Source organism: Poecile atricapillus, chromosome 13 (assembly GCF_030490865.1).
Source record: "Poecile atricapillus isolate bPoeAtr1 chromosome 13, bPoeAtr1.hap1, whole genome shotgun sequence".
NCBI classification, from domain to species: domain Eukaryota; kingdom Metazoa; phylum Chordata; class Aves; order Passeriformes; family Paridae; genus Poecile; species Poecile atricapillus.
Genome location: NC_081261.1, coordinates 10,603,452 through 10,621,619, shown reverse-complemented (window position 1 = coordinate 10,621,619; position 18,168 = coordinate 10,603,452). Strand labels below are relative to the sequence as shown.

The 18,168-nt window shown below is 39.6% G+C and overlaps 1 protein-coding gene across 13 annotated transcripts in view; it reads left to right on the top strand.

Annotated features, from left to right (window-relative positions):
* Positions 1-18,168, top strand: part of RAPGEF6 (Rap guanine nucleotide exchange factor 6) — a 122,333-nt gene that overhangs the window by 7,811 nt on the left and 96,354 nt on the right. For 12 of the 13 annotated variants that reach the window (XM_058848727.1, XM_058848721.1, XM_058848730.1 and 9 more), the window contains exons 2-4: positions 15,928-15,998; positions 16,618-16,674; positions 17,591-17,674. In XM_058848727.1, coding sequence (XP_058704710.1) covers positions 15,928-15,998; positions 16,618-16,674; positions 17,591-17,674 — 212 coding nt within the window. Of the gene's footprint in view, positions 1-7,484; positions 7,546-15,927; positions 15,999-16,617; positions 16,675-17,590; positions 17,675-18,168 lie in introns of those variants that run through there. The other variant, XM_058848726.1, reaches the window with a different exon arrangement.

Genomic DNA, 18,168 nt, shown 5'->3' with positions numbered 1-18,168 from the left:
TGTAAGTGTCCCTGTAACTGTCTTGGAGCAGTGTTGTTGGTTCTGATCGGGGTCATGTTGGTTTCTGAAATACCTTCTTAAAATACGTGTCTATGATGGGTCTTTGGGACTATTGCTGCTGCTTTCCCTGGTATGGGCAGACCCTGGGGTTTTTGTTTTTAGTGGTCACCTGGAGCAGTGTCTCTAAGCCAAACATCTTGGCACCCTCTGGGAAGAATGTTGGCAGGCTTTAGCCTCTCCTTGTGCTGGTACTGATACCTTGCATAGTGGAGTCTCTCACCTCTTTGTCAACTTAATCACAGAATTGTTTGGATTGGATGGGGTCTTAAAATATCATCTTTTTCCAGCCCTCTGGCATGGGCAGGGACATCTTCCACTAGACCAGGTTGCTCCAAGCCCTGTCCAACCTGGCCTTGAACACTTCTAGGGATGGGGCATTCATGTTCCAGTGCCTCGCCTTGTAAGAGCAAAAGTGTACAGATGTTTTGTGTCTGTGACAAGTGATGCTATTTGGTTCTCTGTACTGAATTGGAAGGGTTGTTCTAAGTTATCTGTGCTGGCCCTTTATTCCTACACGTTTCACTCTGCTCTTGGGCTGTGATTAAGGAAAATTCTTTCATCCAGTGTAAAGTCTGCTCCCCAGAACATGGGTGTATTAAAGAGAAGACGAAATTACAGTGCACTAATAACCCTGTGGACAATGGCTCATGTGTACTGGCATTGTTTGCAGAAAGTTGCGGGTTTGTGTGTAGTGAGTCACCGAGTTAGACATGACAAGGTAAAAAGCTGTTCCACCATTCTTGTTTGTCTCCTGCATATAATTTCCAATTCTGATTCATTGAAATGAAGCGGTGAGCAGGAATGTGGTTCTGTTATGGGATACAAGTGAGTGAATATCTTAAAACACTGGCTCAGCTTTTCAAACATGAAGGCGTACCTATTCCCATTGCTAGTCCAGTTTACATGAAGAAATGTGAGTGCAGTTGGATCTAGCTGAGAAAGAGCTACAGGTTAACCTTGGGGAGCCAGAGGAATTGTATTAGAATCAAAGATATCTAGAGTTGGAAGGGATCCACAAGAATCACTGAACCCAATTCCTGTCCCTGCACAGGACCACCCCAAGAATGAGTGGGACTGATAAGCACAGCTGGTGGCTTCCAGTATTTCTTATGTCTAACTCTTGGTGGAATTGTTGAATCTGAACATAATACTTAAGTGTAATGGTCATGCATTATCTACTGTGTGTAGTTATACAAAAAAGTCACGAGACTGTTGCTTGATTGAACTTGCCTTTGCAGATTGGGATTCATCTGAAGGAAGTAGGTCCACAGCACAAGTGGTAACAAAATGTTTTGACTTTGTACTTTGTATGTCAGTGTGTCTTTCTTTCCATGACTGGTCTATGTGCCTGTTTATGTGTGGATGGATGCCTGCTGCACACCTTGTGTATTAAATTTTTAGACGTCTTTTCTCCAGGATATATGTACAATAAGGATTTTAAAGGAAATTATGATCTAAGGCACTCTTATATGTATGACTCTTGTACGAGCGGAAGGATGATGGTTGTGATCTGTGTGTGTATTGGTGGTTCTGCAGAGCGAGATAGGTCAGAGGGTACTTGCAGGAATTCTGCTCTAAGGCGAGGGGGAGGAACTTTCCCTGGTCACTGATGGCAGACATCAGTGTCTTCCCTCTGGGAGAGCGATCCTCAGCCTAAAGGAAATGCTCTTAAGTACTTTTACAGAATCACAGAATCATTAAGGTTCTAAAAGACCTCTAAGATCAAGTCCAACCATCAACCAAGCACCACCACCATGTTCACCATTAATCCATGTCTTTAGGCACCTTATTCACATAGTTTTTTTGAATGCTTCCAGGGATGGTGACTCTTTCACCACCCTGACCAGTCTGTTCCAATGCTTGACAGCTGTTTCCATAAAAAAAGTTTTCCTACTATCTAAGGTAAACATCCTCTGGTGCTGCTTGAGGTCATTTTCTCTCGTCCTGTCACTAGTTACCTAGGACAAGAACTTCGTGTCATTCTTTAATTCGTCCAGAGTCTGGTATGTGTAGGAACAGCTTTGTCTGAAAACACTGTTGTCCATGTGTGGCTTGAACTCTTCTTACTGCTTTTTTGTTGGTGTTTTTTTAAGCTTCTTCTGCTGTTAAAATCCTAACACAGTGATTCTCAAGCACAGATTTCATTAGCATTGTGCCTGATGATTTGCTGCTGGTTGGTTGAAGGAATCTGAGAATCTGGTGTGAGGGTAGGTAAGAATATTTAACCAAACATTCCTAGAATACATCAAGTTCCTAATCTGCCTGTGAAATTGTTCTCAAAGCACAAAGTCGTCTTCAAAATTTCCATCTCTTTTCCTTAATCTTGTTCAGAAAGTTTGGTGTCTGCTACTGATGCTGATGTATCTGTCTTGGGGTGTTTGGTGTGCAGCCCCTGTCTGTGTTGAAGCTTTCAGGGGATGTTAGGATGTCCTGAGAGGAGTGCACATGCTTTCTGTTCTTTTTATTTATTGATTTTATTTTTGTGTTGGAGAGGTGACTGTAAAACAGACTCATTGTTTTCACTGTGTGGTTCAGAGCATGCTAGAAACTTACACATCTAGCATTTAGAGATATTTTTCAAGCTATTGGCCAAAATAACTGTAACTAAAAACCAGAGATCACAGCAGCTGGTTTAATGATAATCTTCATACTAAATGCCAGATTTAGGGCTCAGCAGATGTGATTGTGCAGACTAGGTCATATGTTGGTATTGATCAGATATTTCAAGGCCTAATTCTCTAAACTGTGATGGTTGGGTGATGGTAAATTTAGCTTTTAGGGGGCTGGAAAATGACTCAAATGTCTGGCCATTGCTGTGACAGAAGACAGTATTCCGGAAAAGCTGTGGGGACCTTGTGAGCCACAGCTGGTTCCAGCAGGCAGGTTTGTTCTGTTGGGTTTTTTTGGTTTTTTCCCAATTTCCAAATGGAAAAAGCCACCTGCAGCATTTCCTCTGTGTTCCCCAGCTTGCAAACACGGGAGGCTGGGCACAGGTCTGTGTGTCACATATCTATGACTTTCCAAGATAAGATTGGTTTGGTTCTTTCAAGAAGGTGGTACGACTTCTGCCTCATATAAATCCTGCAAAAGGAGCAAGTGGAGTTAGTGTGTATTAGGGTAGCTGTTCCCAGTGATCTTCCAAGGACCTTGTGAAATGTTACTGCTCCAAGATTACTTTTCCTGTCCTTGCTTCTACTGTTCCTGAAAAACTGTTTTTTCATTTTAGTGACAGCCTTGAGAGTAAAACCAGAAATTATGGTGAAGTTGTAAGATTTTTTACTGGAATTTACTTCCTTTAGTATATACTTTCTTTAGTTTTGTCTGTGGAGTGATAATTTAACTAAAAGTTTTAGCTTATGAATTAAAGTTTAAATATATAATGTAATATTTTTCTACCAATGTATTTCTTATTATAGTATCTGAATTAAAAAAACTTATTTCAGGGACTGGTTAGATAGTAAAGGTATGTTTCACAGTGCTTAATCTGTCCTAGAATATGAGCCTAGTGCCTTGTTACTGACCTTGCAATAGGAACTTCTTGGAGATAGAATAATGAAAAAGGGCCAGAAAAGGGTGTGGAAGGAGGTGGGAGAGAACTGCAAGTATACTTGGCATTCAGAAAAGTGCCAAATGGAAAAAAAACACATTTCTTTTCTGCTTTTGTTCTCCAGAAATGGAAAGGGTGGAGGATAAGCAGTCAAGATGTGTAGGTGTTAAATTTCTTGTAGAAACAGTATTAAAGCTGCAAAACATTGTAGTGAATAATAAGATAACTCTTAAAAGAAAAAGGTTTTCAAAAGAAAATCTCTTCAGGTAGTATACCCAAACTTATTTTGTATAAGCTTCAGAGCGTTTTTCTGTAATGTTTATTTTAACAAAACCATTTCTTGTTTCATGTTGTGTAAGGAGAGCTGGGTATCTGTCTACGGTGAAAATAGATAGTAAGAGAGTAGCCTTACAGAACTTGGGTGAATGTCTGCTGTGAGGAAAAGCTTAGGTGCTTGTGCCCAGGTTTTGTCCACTTGTGGGCAGCCCCGCTTCTGAGGAGTGGCAGGGAGGAAGCCAAACACCTGTAAGCAGCTCTGTGACATCTCTGCTGTGCTGCTGAGTGCACTGATCACACACTGCTGCTGTTTACTCCCTGGCTCTGTCTACTAACCCTGGTGTGCAATGGCTGATGCTCCCATCCCAAGAGTGTAAAATGCAGGCAGTCTTCAGATGGAAACGAATCCCTTGGCATTAAAAGATGGCTTGTGGTGTTCTTGTCACTGGCAAAGAGGCTGCATGCTTCACAGGACCATTCCAGGTGAACTTCCAGTTTGCAGGGAAGTGCAAAACGCTTTGCCAGGATGTGCAAAAATAAGTTTTCATTGAGAAGTGTATTGAGATTAGCTTGATAAAGTCTGTTCAGAGCTCTCATGCCGTTCTTTGTAAGAGGCCTGATATTGCCATAGAAGAAATTTGCTCGTGCTGGTATTGCCAGACAAGCTGTTTCTAAAATTTGGAGGTCTTCTTGTTTCAATGGCTTCAGGCTTAAAATATATAGAGGATTTTCCTTTGTTTGATGGTACTGTGGTACACCCTTCTTCCTCTTCTGAGGATTTCAGTGGAGTATTTTGGAAATATCCTGAGTTCAGGAAAGCATGCACAAATTAGTTAGCATTCTGTATCTATTTTCTCAAGGTTCCTTATGTCCTTACTATAGGTGACTTCCAAGATGCTTGTCAAAGTTGTCTTGTTCTGGTTCTTCCAAACTGATATGCAATTGGTACAGGGATTAAAAGGTATCATGCAGCTGATATGATCATTAGAAAATCTCTCTTATTCTGCATATCTGGTTTGCCGTTTCAGCCTGATTCCTGAGCCATTGGAGTACATTTCCTGAAGTCCACAACTCAAGAGAGAAACTTTCTTGTATTTTGTTTCCCCTCTGTTCACTTTAGTTAGAAGGCGATTATGAAGTGTAGACCTGTAGTTAACAGGTGCTTCATAACCTATCAGAGCTGAGTACAGCCATGTTTTTAAGAAAAACTGAGAATTTCTCTTGTCCTTAGTTAGGGTCTCTCAAGTGCTGCAAATCTGGTTCTGTAAAACCTGGAGTCGTGGACTTCAGTGTTTAGGATGGTGAACAGTAATATTGCTTTGATTTTTCCCAAACTCTAGTTTGACTCTAGTCAAATGTTTTTATTAAATGTATTTTTATATAAAATATAATTACATAACTTTGACAGCTGTGAATGCTAATGTAATAAAGTGAGAAGCCTTAAATAATGGGTCTTCCTTCCAACACTTAGACTGAGTGTACTTGGCAAGTACAGCAGTGGACCAGCTGCCTGAGTGTGAGACTGAGACACTGAACGCACAGCTTTTCAAGAAAACACACAACAGAGGTGTCTTAATTTTCAGTGTAATTATGTAAAATGTCTGAGCTGCAATACTAGATCCTTCTGTTTCTCCTGCAGTTGTGGGGACTGCAATCTTGAGTGTGTGTTTTCCATGACTGTAGTCATAGGCCCGACTGTCCAGAAATCGTGGTGGTTTAATATTTACTGCAGCATTCTGTATTCTGGTACTGCAGCACCAGTCGAATGTTCAAGCATGAGAATTTTGACCCCCCTATAAAAGGGAGCGTCCATAAATAAACATTAGCTGTTGTTGCATGACCTTTGGTGTGTTCAGTTGTGTGCCTGTCTCCAAAGCTGCAACCAAACATAATAACTGCTGTCCACTACAGGAGTTCCTTCATAGTTCATAATGTCATTATTATGGGAGTTAAGTAGCTGCAAGTTGATTCTTCTTTTTTCCTTCAGTGGCTTTATTGAAAAAGACTGTAGGAGAGCATTACATTTGTGTCATATTTTATTCTCCAGTTATAATCTCATCATTTTCTTCCTGTTTTACTGATGCACCAAAACATTTTTAGGCAATTAATAGAGCTTTATTCCTCTCCCTTACCTAGACTGAGTGGGTGATTTAAATTACAATATTGATAAAGATCTCATTTTGCCTTCACTATTATTTATTTAGTAGGACTTAATTTCCAGACAGACATGATCTTTGCTTGCTTAAATTCACAAAGAAGTAAGAAATTACATACCGAAAAATGGTAAATGTGCCCTTAGAAAAAGAACAATATTCTTATCCATTTGTATAAAATTCTGATGATCAATATGATGGAAAAAAGCTACAGTAACATGCTATTATTGTGTCTTTCAGTCCTTCTCTGTGTGAGATAGCTGTTGAGCTATAGTATGGGAGCTAAGTTATAACATTCACTTGCTGCAAAGGTACACAGGGCAAAGCAGGATGAAAACTTTGGCAATGGAGTGTTTATATGTTGAATATGAGCCAGCAGTTGCTAGTCCAAGAGGGAGGAAAGAGAACAAGAACTAGAGCGTTTTCTGCAGGAAGAGCAAAGTCGTGTAGGTAACAACTCAGATTTTTAACAGCTGCGCTTAGCCTCACTCCCAAGTTGTCATGGTGGATAAGCATAGAACTGACCTTTGAATTTCATCTTCCACCTCCTCTCTCCTCATCCCCAGGTTTCTGTACTAAATTTCTTATTTAATAAGAATGTGCTTTTTTTTTCCCCTAAATGTTTCAGTGTTCTGACCTTTCCTACCACAATTCCTTCTTTTTTTAAAAAGAAATTTCAGATGTTGACACTTGCCTCTGAAAAGAGCAGGGAGTTTCTTTGTGAATCAGAGGAGCTGATATTCTTGCAGTTACAGCCAAAAGGTTTTAACTGAAATATTGCTATTTGATGGATGCTTATCCTCTGGAAGGGAGGTAGGTGGTTCTGACAAGTGGTCAGCTGCTTGACTAACAAAGTCTTGATTGAACTGGAAGCCACCCATTTTTTGGGTGGATTTTAGGTGATTTTTCAAGAGCCTGGGTTAGGAGGCTGATTTTATGATCTTTCTATTATTTAAAAATGTTTGGTATAAAGTCTTGCTCTTTGATAGGGGATAGTTTTGTGTGCTTCCCATCCTGTTGAACTTCAGGAGCTCAGGGTTTTTGAGGCAGCTTGCTTTTCTATTATCAGTATATAAGTCTGAAAGATATTTTAAAATTAAGTAATGTATGTCAGGGAGCTTTATGATAATGATTTGGTTGAAGGCACTTTTTTTCATGGCTGTACTTTTATTCTTAACTGTGAAAAAGGGCTGAATGATACTTCAGATACTTAAAATTCTCTATGAGCTGCTTGCTTCGAAGCAGTGGCATCTGTTGTTCTGTCTCTCCATTTCAGGGCCCTTGCAATTTCACTCTGCAAAATCAGCTTTTCCAAAGGAAGTTCTTTTCTCTGGCAAAGTCAGGCTTCTAAAAATGCTGACTCTGTGATGAAACAGCAGTAAAAATAATATAAAATTTCCCCTCCCTCATTCCTTTAAATGTTTTTCTTTCTACCAAAGTCCTATATCAACATCATCCAGGGTTCTGAGGTGGAAGGTGTTTATCTGAATTGGGTGTGGGGAGTCATTGGTGAGTAGAGAAACTTTTGGCTGTATTTTCATGTAGAAAGACTTCAGTTATTTTATTGTGCTTTTAGAAGTACGCCACTGAATTGAGGTATTTTCAGTCCATCAGAAAGCTATAATAGTGGTTCTCAAATCTCTGTATTTAAACATCTGGCTTTTCCAAATTTTCTTAAGGATAGTTTGATTCTTATGAGTGCAAGTTGGTGCCTGTAGCCATGTGCATGTAATAACAAAATATTAGAAAATAATATATAAGGAAACTATTTGCCCTATTGAGGGACTTCTTACTTTTTCACAAAAAATAAGATAAAAATCCAAGTGTGCAAATTATACTTCTTACTATCTGCAAAAATAAGAGCCAGATTTCAGTTTTCTGTTTGTGGCTATATCATTATTAATGGATGCTGTCAATGGGAATGGCTTCCTGGATTTACAAGAGTGAAATTAAATCTCTTTTAGTCTCTTTTCTCTTGTATAAAGATACTATAATAATTAGTATTAGTATAATTATTAGCTTCCTCATTTGGAAAAACTAGTATCTTGTTATTTGTATAGGTAAATGGGAAGTTAGGAGTTTAGGGAGGAGTGCTCTATCATAGTCACTATAAGATCCATAGTTGTCTGATGGACATAGGCTCCAGGAGTTTGAGGACCTCTGAAAGATCTAAAAAGAAGAATTCAAGTTCTTTGTCATTTGAAGCTGTTTAACTTACTTATGAAATATATACCATTTTTTCTGAATAATGGAATATAGCTCTGAAGTAGTTGAACCAATTTATTGTATACAAATGTTACTGTGTGCAGTCTTAGGCAGTGATGTAAGATCATGCAGGAGTTTGCTGTTATGTTCTGTGAAAGATTCTTTAATTAGGCATTTTGAATTAGTGGTGTTTCCTTCATGGAATGATGTGGTTTCACTCCTTACGAGTGCTGCTTAAACTCTGCCATTCTCTGCATGATACTTTAATGTCCCTCATTCATAACATTTTCATTTGTCTGACTAATCCATCCTTTTTCTTCCCTAATAGTGTCTCAGTTCTTGTATTTAATTTTTATTTTTGTTTTTAAGTTGCCTCCAGCTACATGGGAGGCTGCTTTAAAGGGAATTGTTATTTTAAGTGAAGAGCCCTGAACTGACATTCTCTTGCATCACTTGCATTTTTATTGAAGTCCAACATCTGTGCCACTGAACAAGAAGAGTAAATAAGTTAAGATGGAGGAGGTGCTTTCCAGTTCATGTCATCATCTCCCTTTTAGTTACACATGTTTAAGAGGATTTTTCTGCTCCTCCCACAAGTTTTGGGGGTAGCTGACAATATGTAGGGTGGGCTTCTTGAACCACCATCCCTGAAGTTGGTGAATTTGCTCTGTAGATAGCTGAATGTGTAGAATATGGATCAGAGAACTACAGCATGTTTCTGTGTTTTTGTTTCTGGTATTACAGTATCAGGAAAGAATTTGGGAGTACTATTTTTAAATTGGCCTTAGACAGAAACTAAAGGAAACAGTATGAATTTCAACCTTACATGAAGGAACAGGAAGGGAAGCAATGAAAACCATAAATCATGCTGAGTAACATTTCCTCTCTTCTGCTACACTCCCCCCCTCCCCCCCCAGGGTGACAAAGTCTTTATTGACCCTGACAGGATTCCTAATAAAAGCTACATTCAATCTGTATATGGAGCCTGCTGAATCACTGAGAAGCAAGTAATGGCATCGGGCTGGAGGGAGCCTCCCACTTAGAGCTTACACAGCTTGTGCTCTGTGCTCCAAGAATCACCTCTGTTGGCTTTACTGAAATCTAGGCACTTTAAATAACAACTTTATTGCAGAGAAATTCAGACACTGTCCAAGAGGCTGTTAAAATCCTTGTCCTGATACCAAGTGAGTGCTTGATTCTGCTGGAGTTTGTTTCCAGCTTTGTTTCTGCTCAGAGCCCTGAAAAGGGACAAGCTAAGCAGCATACAAACAGGAAGGTACCTTTCAACCATGCAGCTTCCTTCCCTGGAGGATTCTGTACCTGATGGTCTTTCTGAATGCCACTGGAATTTGGGAAGCTGTTGCCATATGAGTTAACTGTTGGTTAAAAGGTAGAAATGTGTCTATTTCTTTTCGAGTATATTCTCAGTAATGTGGCTGGATCTCTAAGATATTTTTAGAAAATGTTTTGTTTGCTCTGCAACATATAAGATATGCATCCTGCCAACTGTCTTAGCATGGAAAAAGAATGGATGCAGAATCCTATCAGTCATCCTTTGTGCTTCTGTAGAAGCAGGTTCTTGTGTGTGACCCAGCGAATCCTGGGTGGCTCAGCAGCCTGCGTGGGCTGGGTGTGGGGAGCCTTGAGTGAGCCAAGCATATTTTCTTGCAACAGGAATTTAATGTGTTTGGGGTGGATTGAGAGACAGGTTTTGTGCAGCTCTCTGGGACAGGTTTGCATGTGAGATCAATCTGTCTGGACCTTGCTGACACAGCTGGTTTTACATGCAGCTCTGAAGTGCTGGTGCTGTGGTGCAGGTTTCTGCTCTTTTCTCATTCCCTGAGCAAAACTCTGGACTGACTGAATAATACTCGCCAGTCTACTTTCTTTGGGACTCCTTGTTTCAGGTTCAGTGTGGATCTAAGGTATCTACAAAGCTTAGGCTCGCTGGGATTTGGGAGCATCCCGGAGTCCTGGCCCTGCTGCAGTGAGCAGCTGTCCCATGGCCAGTGCCGGTGGGCTGAGGTTGAACGCAGCTGTTCTGGGGCTGGCTCTGCCTGCTGGCATGAGGGACATAACATGACAGGCAGTGCTGAAAGGAATCTGTGGGAATTTATCACTTCCTCAGCATCCCTAATACCTGATTGCAGTTGCTGAGATTGTCTCTATGTGAGATTAATCAAAAGAATGAGGTTATTTCAGAAGAATTTATTTTCCTTAGAAATAGACCAGATTTCCTGTTTAGTGTTTAATAATAATACTAGTAATAATATGTTACTGGAACACCTGGCTGGAGTCGCATAAAGTGTAGCATTAGTGTTTTGTATTGTGTTTTTCAGAGGCCAAGTTGCTTTTGATGCAATCATTCCATCCTTGTTTCAGAGTTCTTGTATTTTTGGTTTTTTTTCCCACTCCTTTTACATCCTTTAAGCACTGCAGAAGGATTTGTCTTGGACCTTGTTGTGGACTTAAAGCATCTGGATGCAACTCATGTGAATTTACAGTTGTGCTGGCTGGAATTGTTGGTTGGGAAACTTTGTGGTCAGAACTCCATGTCTGAGGCCACTGTTCCACTGAAGCCTTAATTCCAAGCTTTGTAAAGATGCTTCTTGGATTAAAGGCCAGAGATAGGGTGAGAAAAGAGGATGAAGCAAAAGGAAACAATACCTACTTGCAAATTTTGCTCATCATTGGTGTTGCTGCACTGTGCTGCTTGTTTAGAAGCATCCAGGTCTTTGTCATATTTTAAAAAGATGACAATAATGAAACTTAAGGGTGACCACCACTTCCTCAGCAACTTTGAGTTTGGGTTATATTCTCCTGGTGATTTTTTTCTGCCTAACTGTACTTCTTTATTTTAAAAAGTTACATCTTAACAATTAAACTAGTATTTCACCATCCTTGCAAAAAAAATAGGAGCAAAATATTTTCAAATAAATGTTTTGGGATAAATGGATGATGGTGGTAGTTAGCTGGTTACTTTTGTGTAGTGACTTTTTAGTTGATGCTTCTTTTATTTTCCCCTCTTATAGTATCTCTGAGAGTTCGCATCTGGCAGGGAAAATGAGAAGTGGTCTGGGTATTGAGGTGGCTCACTTCTAACTATATTGGGATCAGGATGTTACCATGAAAGAATATATATTTATATAACATGATGTTGTTACTAAAATCTCTGTGTTTTCATACCAAACTGCCTTTGGTTTAGCAGCTGTGTAAGCTTTTTGCTGGAAGAATGTGTGTGCTGGAGATGATAAAAACTGGCGCTGGAGGAAGCTGAGGCTACTGGTGACCATGCTTTTGTGATAACAGCGCCATCCACAGAGCCATCCCTTGGTTTCTGCAGTGCTGCTGAGGCACAGGCTGTTTTATACAATGTATTCTGTCATGGGAAGAATTTGAAGACACAGATGTCCTGTGATGTTTTTTTAAACATGTCTGCTGTGAGAACTGGAGGCAAAGAACGATCCATCCCGGGCAGTTTGGTGCAGGATCACTGTGGTCACGGTGTTCTTGTTTCCTCTCTATGGTACAGAAAATTGCCTTTCTAACAGAATTAACAACTGCCTGATTACTCTTTTCCCTGTTTCCCATCTTCCCTTGAATTGCTGGAACCACAGTTCTAGCTAGTTGGATAGATAATGTGAGTTACTTTCTCTGTAAATAACCTTAGTCAAAGTTGTTTTTTGTCAAAGATTGAAGGGCATATGTCTTGGTTTGAAAAGACAGGTATCTGCTAAAAAGAAAAAAAGTAAATTTCTCCCCCCCCCAAATTATTATAATCTTGAAATCAAGGTGCTCTCAGGCAAAGATATGGGAATAAGAATAACAGTTCTTCACTAAGGAAATTGAAATAAAAATGCAGTAGTTAAAAAAATCCAACAACTCCAACAAAAAAAGCCCAACCCACTGACAGAATACAGCCTGACACCCTGCTGGTCAGGGTGTTGGTAGCAGTCTGAGTAAATGGTGGCTGCAGTCCTCCTGGAGTGACAGATGTGGTTCTGTTGGAGCAGTGATCCTGTAGAAGGGTGTAGTTTTCCACTGAAGGTCCAGTGGTGTAGATGGGTCTGGTCTTTCCTCTGGGAATCCATTGGAGAAAGGCTGCCTGTGGTGTTCTGATTCTCTGATTATATCCAGGTAGGAATGCTGGGCTCCTGCCCCTGGGTGGAGCATCTCCCACTGGGATGTTATAATTTTATCAGTTGTGCAGTGAGACTCAATGGCCCACTAACAGCAGATATACCCCTGGAGGGAGCATGGGTCATGGAAGAGATAAAGAACACTGCCACACCTGGTTTTAACAGATGGTAATAGAATACATACTTCTGGTTGCATTTGCATTGCAACCCAAGACAGCATAGCATTTGCAGGTAGATCCTGTGCTTCAGTTTCAGCTATTGTTTCAGCTGATGAAAGGCTCTGAAGAAAAGATTGCAAAATAAAATCATACTGACCTTGTTTAGTTTAGAGCATGTGGAATTGTTTCATCAATAATTGTGTCTTGGTTGGATTCTGACAGAAAAAAGTAAGTAAAGAGATTATAAGGAAGGCTATGGAAAGGGGCTGTAAAATTCCAGCAGATGTTTTGTGTTCTGCTGATATAATGCTGAATGTTGCCCTTTGGCATAAATCTTCGTAGTGAGTTTTGGAAAGTATCTGTGGAAATGATCTCTACCCTTTGTACTGAGGTTATGTGCTTATCCACTGTTTATAACTGCTGCAGTGAAATAAATCTGTTAAAAAAAAAAAAAGCTGAAAAACATATTAGAAGCTATTGTAAACCATGAGTTGGAGAAACAAATGCTTTCAGCTCTGTTGGAAGAGGATTTTTGGGAGCCTGGTGCAGCTGGACTTCCTCCTCAGTCCACGAGGTGGCCACAGCTCCTGCCCATGTCCAGCCATCCTTGGATTAATTGATGTTCCTTGCTGGCAAAAATATAGAATGAGACTCTAAATATAGTATGTCAAACGTAATTTCAGTGCTATTTTAAGCACTTAATCTGAAACTGGTTGGAAGTATTGAAGAAAACTGGACAAACTGTGACTTATAGGTAATTTTAATTTCATTGGGAAAAACTGGGATATATGCACCACATGTACTATACCCTTCCATGTTAGAATCTGAAGTGGCATGTGAAGGAGAGGAGGAATTCTACCTGGTTGTATCTATCTAAACAAGCAAAAAAGGCTTTTTCACCAGGACATGGAAACACACATTGTTTGGGTACATTTGAGGTACTGGTAGAAAAAGGCACCTTGCAGCCCTGACCAGGAGATTTCTGAGTTAGTTCTTTTGCTCAGTGGCACCCAGAATCACCTCCTCTGTGTGACTAGGAGAGGGGTTTGCTTTAAAAATCAGGTATTTTTAGGGAAAGCATTACAGATCCTGTTTTAAAACCACCTATAGAAGCTGTGTGAGTAGCTACTGTGTTTAGCTTGTTGATGTGTTACCTGGCTGGCTAGTGAATTACATTTACCATGAAATTTATTACCTTTATCAACATTAGAGCATTATTAGTGAGCAGTGTAAGTTAAATGCCTTCTGCTGTGTGAGGGAATAGAAACCTTTGCATTCCCGTTGCTGTGCTCTGCTCGGCTGTTCTCTCTGCTGCTGTTCATCTCAACAGATGAGGTTGGAGTTGGGGGATGCTTTCCAGACATGTATCCCTTTGAGCAAATGTTTATCTCTGTGATTTACCAACTGTTTTTTCATCAAGCTCCTCAGTGGGCCAGTACAGCACTGTTACAGTCCTGTGTGTTGCAGGTGGAGTGCAGGAGTCAGTCCAGGCTGAGTGAACTTTCAGAGGGGCTGCATTCTGGGGAGTTGCAGAGAATAATTTACAAGTCAGGATGTGGTTGGTCATTTTTCTTATGCAGAAGTTAAAAACTTTGTGATTAAAGGGGGAACATAGGTTTACAGTTTTATGTAACTCATAACTACAGAACTGCTTATCTAAAACGTTTTCAAGATAGTCTGTTACATCTTAGTCTCAGTTATGTAAAAAAGTATTGGAAAACAGGAAAACCTATATAGACACAATGTTAGAAAGACTTAAAAAAATCAGCTTTAATTTTAATACAAAATACTGATTCTTTCCTAGCTGCTCAACTTTTACAGGAGTTGTGAGTATCCTTCTTTTGGCCTAGGAGAGTCAGATATTATTAACTGCTAAGCCACTGTATGGTCTGTATATATTGCTGCTGCATTTCTGTGCCTAATGCTTTCTGGTGGAGAAGTTGAGGTAGTTCTCTGGTCAGACACAGGGAAAGCTCAGTAATTGAACTATTGTTTACCTGAAATGACCCTTTGGCTGCCAGGTGCCCTCCTCTGACAGGCTGTGCTGTGTTTGGAGTGTGTCCATAGCTAGTGCTCCTGCATGGTTTCACTAATAAAATCATGTTTGTGGCAGCTTGGAGGATTAAAATGAGATTGGACTGTGTGAAATGAGTGCTTTGTAAATCTGTTACAAATTCAGGCCTTCTGTTTAATTTTCATGGGATTTAGTAATGATATTTAGAAAAAGAATCAGAGTTTTGTTTGTTTTACATGGTCTGCTATTATTTCTAACCTTTCCTTTGATATAACAGTCCATATCAGTTGTATTGCTAAACATGGGCTATGAAATCAAAAAACTTTCCTGAAGTAAATCCACTGTAAATTCTGAGGCCAGCATAAATGTTGATTTATCTTATGTAAACACTGGATAAATGCAGCACTTGAAAATTCAGAACATACCTTCCAAGGCCAAACTGGAGAGACTGCCCTGTGGTGTATAATGATTTTGTTATGTATTTGACTCTAACAGCCCACCTGTTCAGGACAGTAAATTAAGTGATGAATAGCCCTAGTGAGCTGTTCCCTGCCATGTGGTCTGCACCATCAGCACAGATATTTTTGTGACTGAGGAGGATTCTGTCTGGTGAGAAGTTTAAACAGCTGTATTACAGCTTCTATGTAAAGTCCAGTTTATAAAGTGAAATAATCTTCATGTTTTGATATTTTTGTTTCTGTGTTTGCTAGGGGATGACACTGATGTGGTGCTGACTAGTGCTAGTAGGAGTGAGAGACCTCTAAAGCTTTATTGTTTTCATCTTTGCCAAAGAGTATTTTGAGGTACCTTTTGATGTTCCCACCAGACACGGACTGGGCTGAGCAAGAGAGGCAGTAGGATGGTGTAGTTTGTAGTGGGCCTGCCAGCTAGTGGTAGACCTTAAAAAGAGTTTTTTCTTTCTAAATATAACCCTTTTACTATGTAAAGGTACTCTGGTGGTTCTCTCCACCTTATATAGTACCTTAGGTTTGCCACTAGTTTTGAAAAATTCCTTCTTTAAAGAGATCTTAGAAAGTTTCAACAATTTTTGACCTTGGGTGAACAGGAGTGCTCTGTCTTATTTGGCATGTTGCTTGCTGCTGTATCCATTCACATAAATAACATTTTCTGAGATATTTTTAATAAATTTTTTTTTTTAGGTGCATTTCAGTGTTTATGCGTCAGTTGCACTTCACTCTTTTCACTTCTACAGCTCAAGTGTAGACAGGATTCTTCAAGTCTGTGTGTGTCCTGACCTATATATTAATCTGGGCTTTGAACAATTCTGTGTAATTGACTGCAGAATCTGAAAAGTAACACTGAATGATTAGATGTGAATAAAATTGCTTAAGTTGTTGGTTTGTTTTTTTTTTAGGACTTGAATACTATCTATTCTTTCCTTCATGGACTGGACATACTATCACATTTCAGGGAACATCAACTAAGGTAAAGTACGCTGCAGTTTGGTTTTTTTAGGACACTTACATCTGTGACTTTTTTGTGGAGATAAGCAGAGCTTTTTTCTTGCCTGCAATTTGGGGTTGGCAGAGCATTAGCCAAATCCATTGCTGAGTTAAGTCACTGCAATAATGGGGCACAGAATCTAAACTAATTAGCTCCTCTAAGAAGGAAGGCAGAGCTTACTCCCATTTGCCTACAAAGGGCAAATTATAAAAATACTAGACAGTGCCCTGTCTTAACTCCAGATTACAAAAGCTTTTCAATGCTTCAGACATTCAAATGTTCTCAGAATCCATAAAATGGAAGGCTAACAAGACACAAAAAGTACTTTGGAAGTATTTTAGTTCTTTCAGTTCTGTTGCTATGGGTAATTCCAATGTGTGGGAGTGATTTAAACACTTGGAAAACATGCTTTATATTATATATTTAGATAATGAAGAACACAGTAATAATTTGTATTTTCTGGTTAAGCACATCCTTTGTTTAAAACAAAACGAGAATTTGAGGTCTTAGAGCCTGAAAGTGATTCTACTGAAATGCGGTGATTAATGGCTTATGATCTTTGTGGATTAAAATTGAGTTTAAACTTCTCCTCTTCTCTCAGAATAATGTCGTCAAGTGCCCGCTATGAGAGGTACAAGGGGAACCAAGTTCTCTTTTGGTGAGTACAAAGCACTTGTTGGAGTTCTTCAGCAGAATTGTGAGCAAGCCCAGTGTTCTTCATGTTGTCATATGTCATTTGCTTTTCTGTCATTGTCAATAATTGATTAAAAGCTTTGGCAGAGGGGGTTGTAGCGGTACTACAGTGTTGATGTTTGAGCGGTGCCCATGGCTTCCCAGCCCGGCTCGCAGGGACAGCAGAGTGGGGTGTATGTGTTTGTCAGTGACAGGAGTGACTGAAAGGCGGGCAGTGTCCCCTCTGCAGTCGAGGGAGCCATGGTGACACTCGGTAGATGGCACTGTATCCATGGCTCCTTGTCGCTGCAGCCTGCACTGGAGAGGGATGGAGCTCAAACACCATCACTTGACATTGCAAAAATTAGTATTTTAGCTTACGGTTCTCTAGGTCCTTGCTGGGAGGCAAATATACTTTTATTTTCCTCATATTTTAATATTGCTTATGGCATATTTATCATCTCACAGCTAGTCCTAGTTCCTGTATAAGGCACAGCTTCCAGCACACGAGTCTAAATGAGATGCCACCTGCTAGTTGGTGTGGTGGGTATATGTGGCACACACCTGCTGCAGTAGCAGGTCAGTGTCTATGTGTGGGGCTGTGTGCTGTCCTGTATTTATAGCCTTCATGTATACTTTCACTCGAATAAAATGTTTTCTCTAAAAATTTCATTTTAATAACGTAAATTTTTAAGCTGCGTTAAATGGCAAAATGTAAAGTATAAGAAACATTCTTTGCGTGAATATTTAAAAAAAAAATGTGGTCCAGTTGGAGTTCCCAGGTTCTTACATATTGAGCTGGTAGAAGGATAAATCATTATTTTACTACAATAATATTTTGGATAACATCATTCTAAGGTGCTGTAAGGAGAAGTACATATCAGTGATTTCTTTTCTTACAGCTCAGAAACTATTGCAAGATGCTGGTATATCCTCCTTTCTGGATCTGTGCTCATGAAGGATTCAATGTTTTTGCCACCTTGCAGGTATGTAAAATAATTGAGTTGTTGTTGTTATTTAAGGCAATTCTAAAAAAAAGAAATGCTTCCTATGTATTTGTGTTACTGTAGTTTTAAAATAATTTTAAAATAATTTCATAATTTTGTTATAATAAAGTTTGATAGTGAAAGAAGTGTCCTGCTAATTCAGTTTAAATTTTCTCACGTTCTTTTTCTGCACATTGAAATTTCTTTGTGAAATCCTGCACTCAATCTAGTTCGGCTTTTTAAGTTTATAAGAGAATTTGTAGTCAGCTTATTACCTTGGGGTCTCTGTGAATAACTTGTGCTGTGTGACTGTTCTGGATAGAATTCCCTGTTGCAAAAATACAACTGCAGATCACATAGCTTCTGCCATTTGGTCAGAGGCTGTATTTAATGGCACATAGGATTTTTATGTGAAGAAAGAAGGGGCCAGCAGCATCAGCTGTGAAGAGCTTGTGCCAGGAACCGATCTGTGTCTCGGGGTTAAGACACAGTGA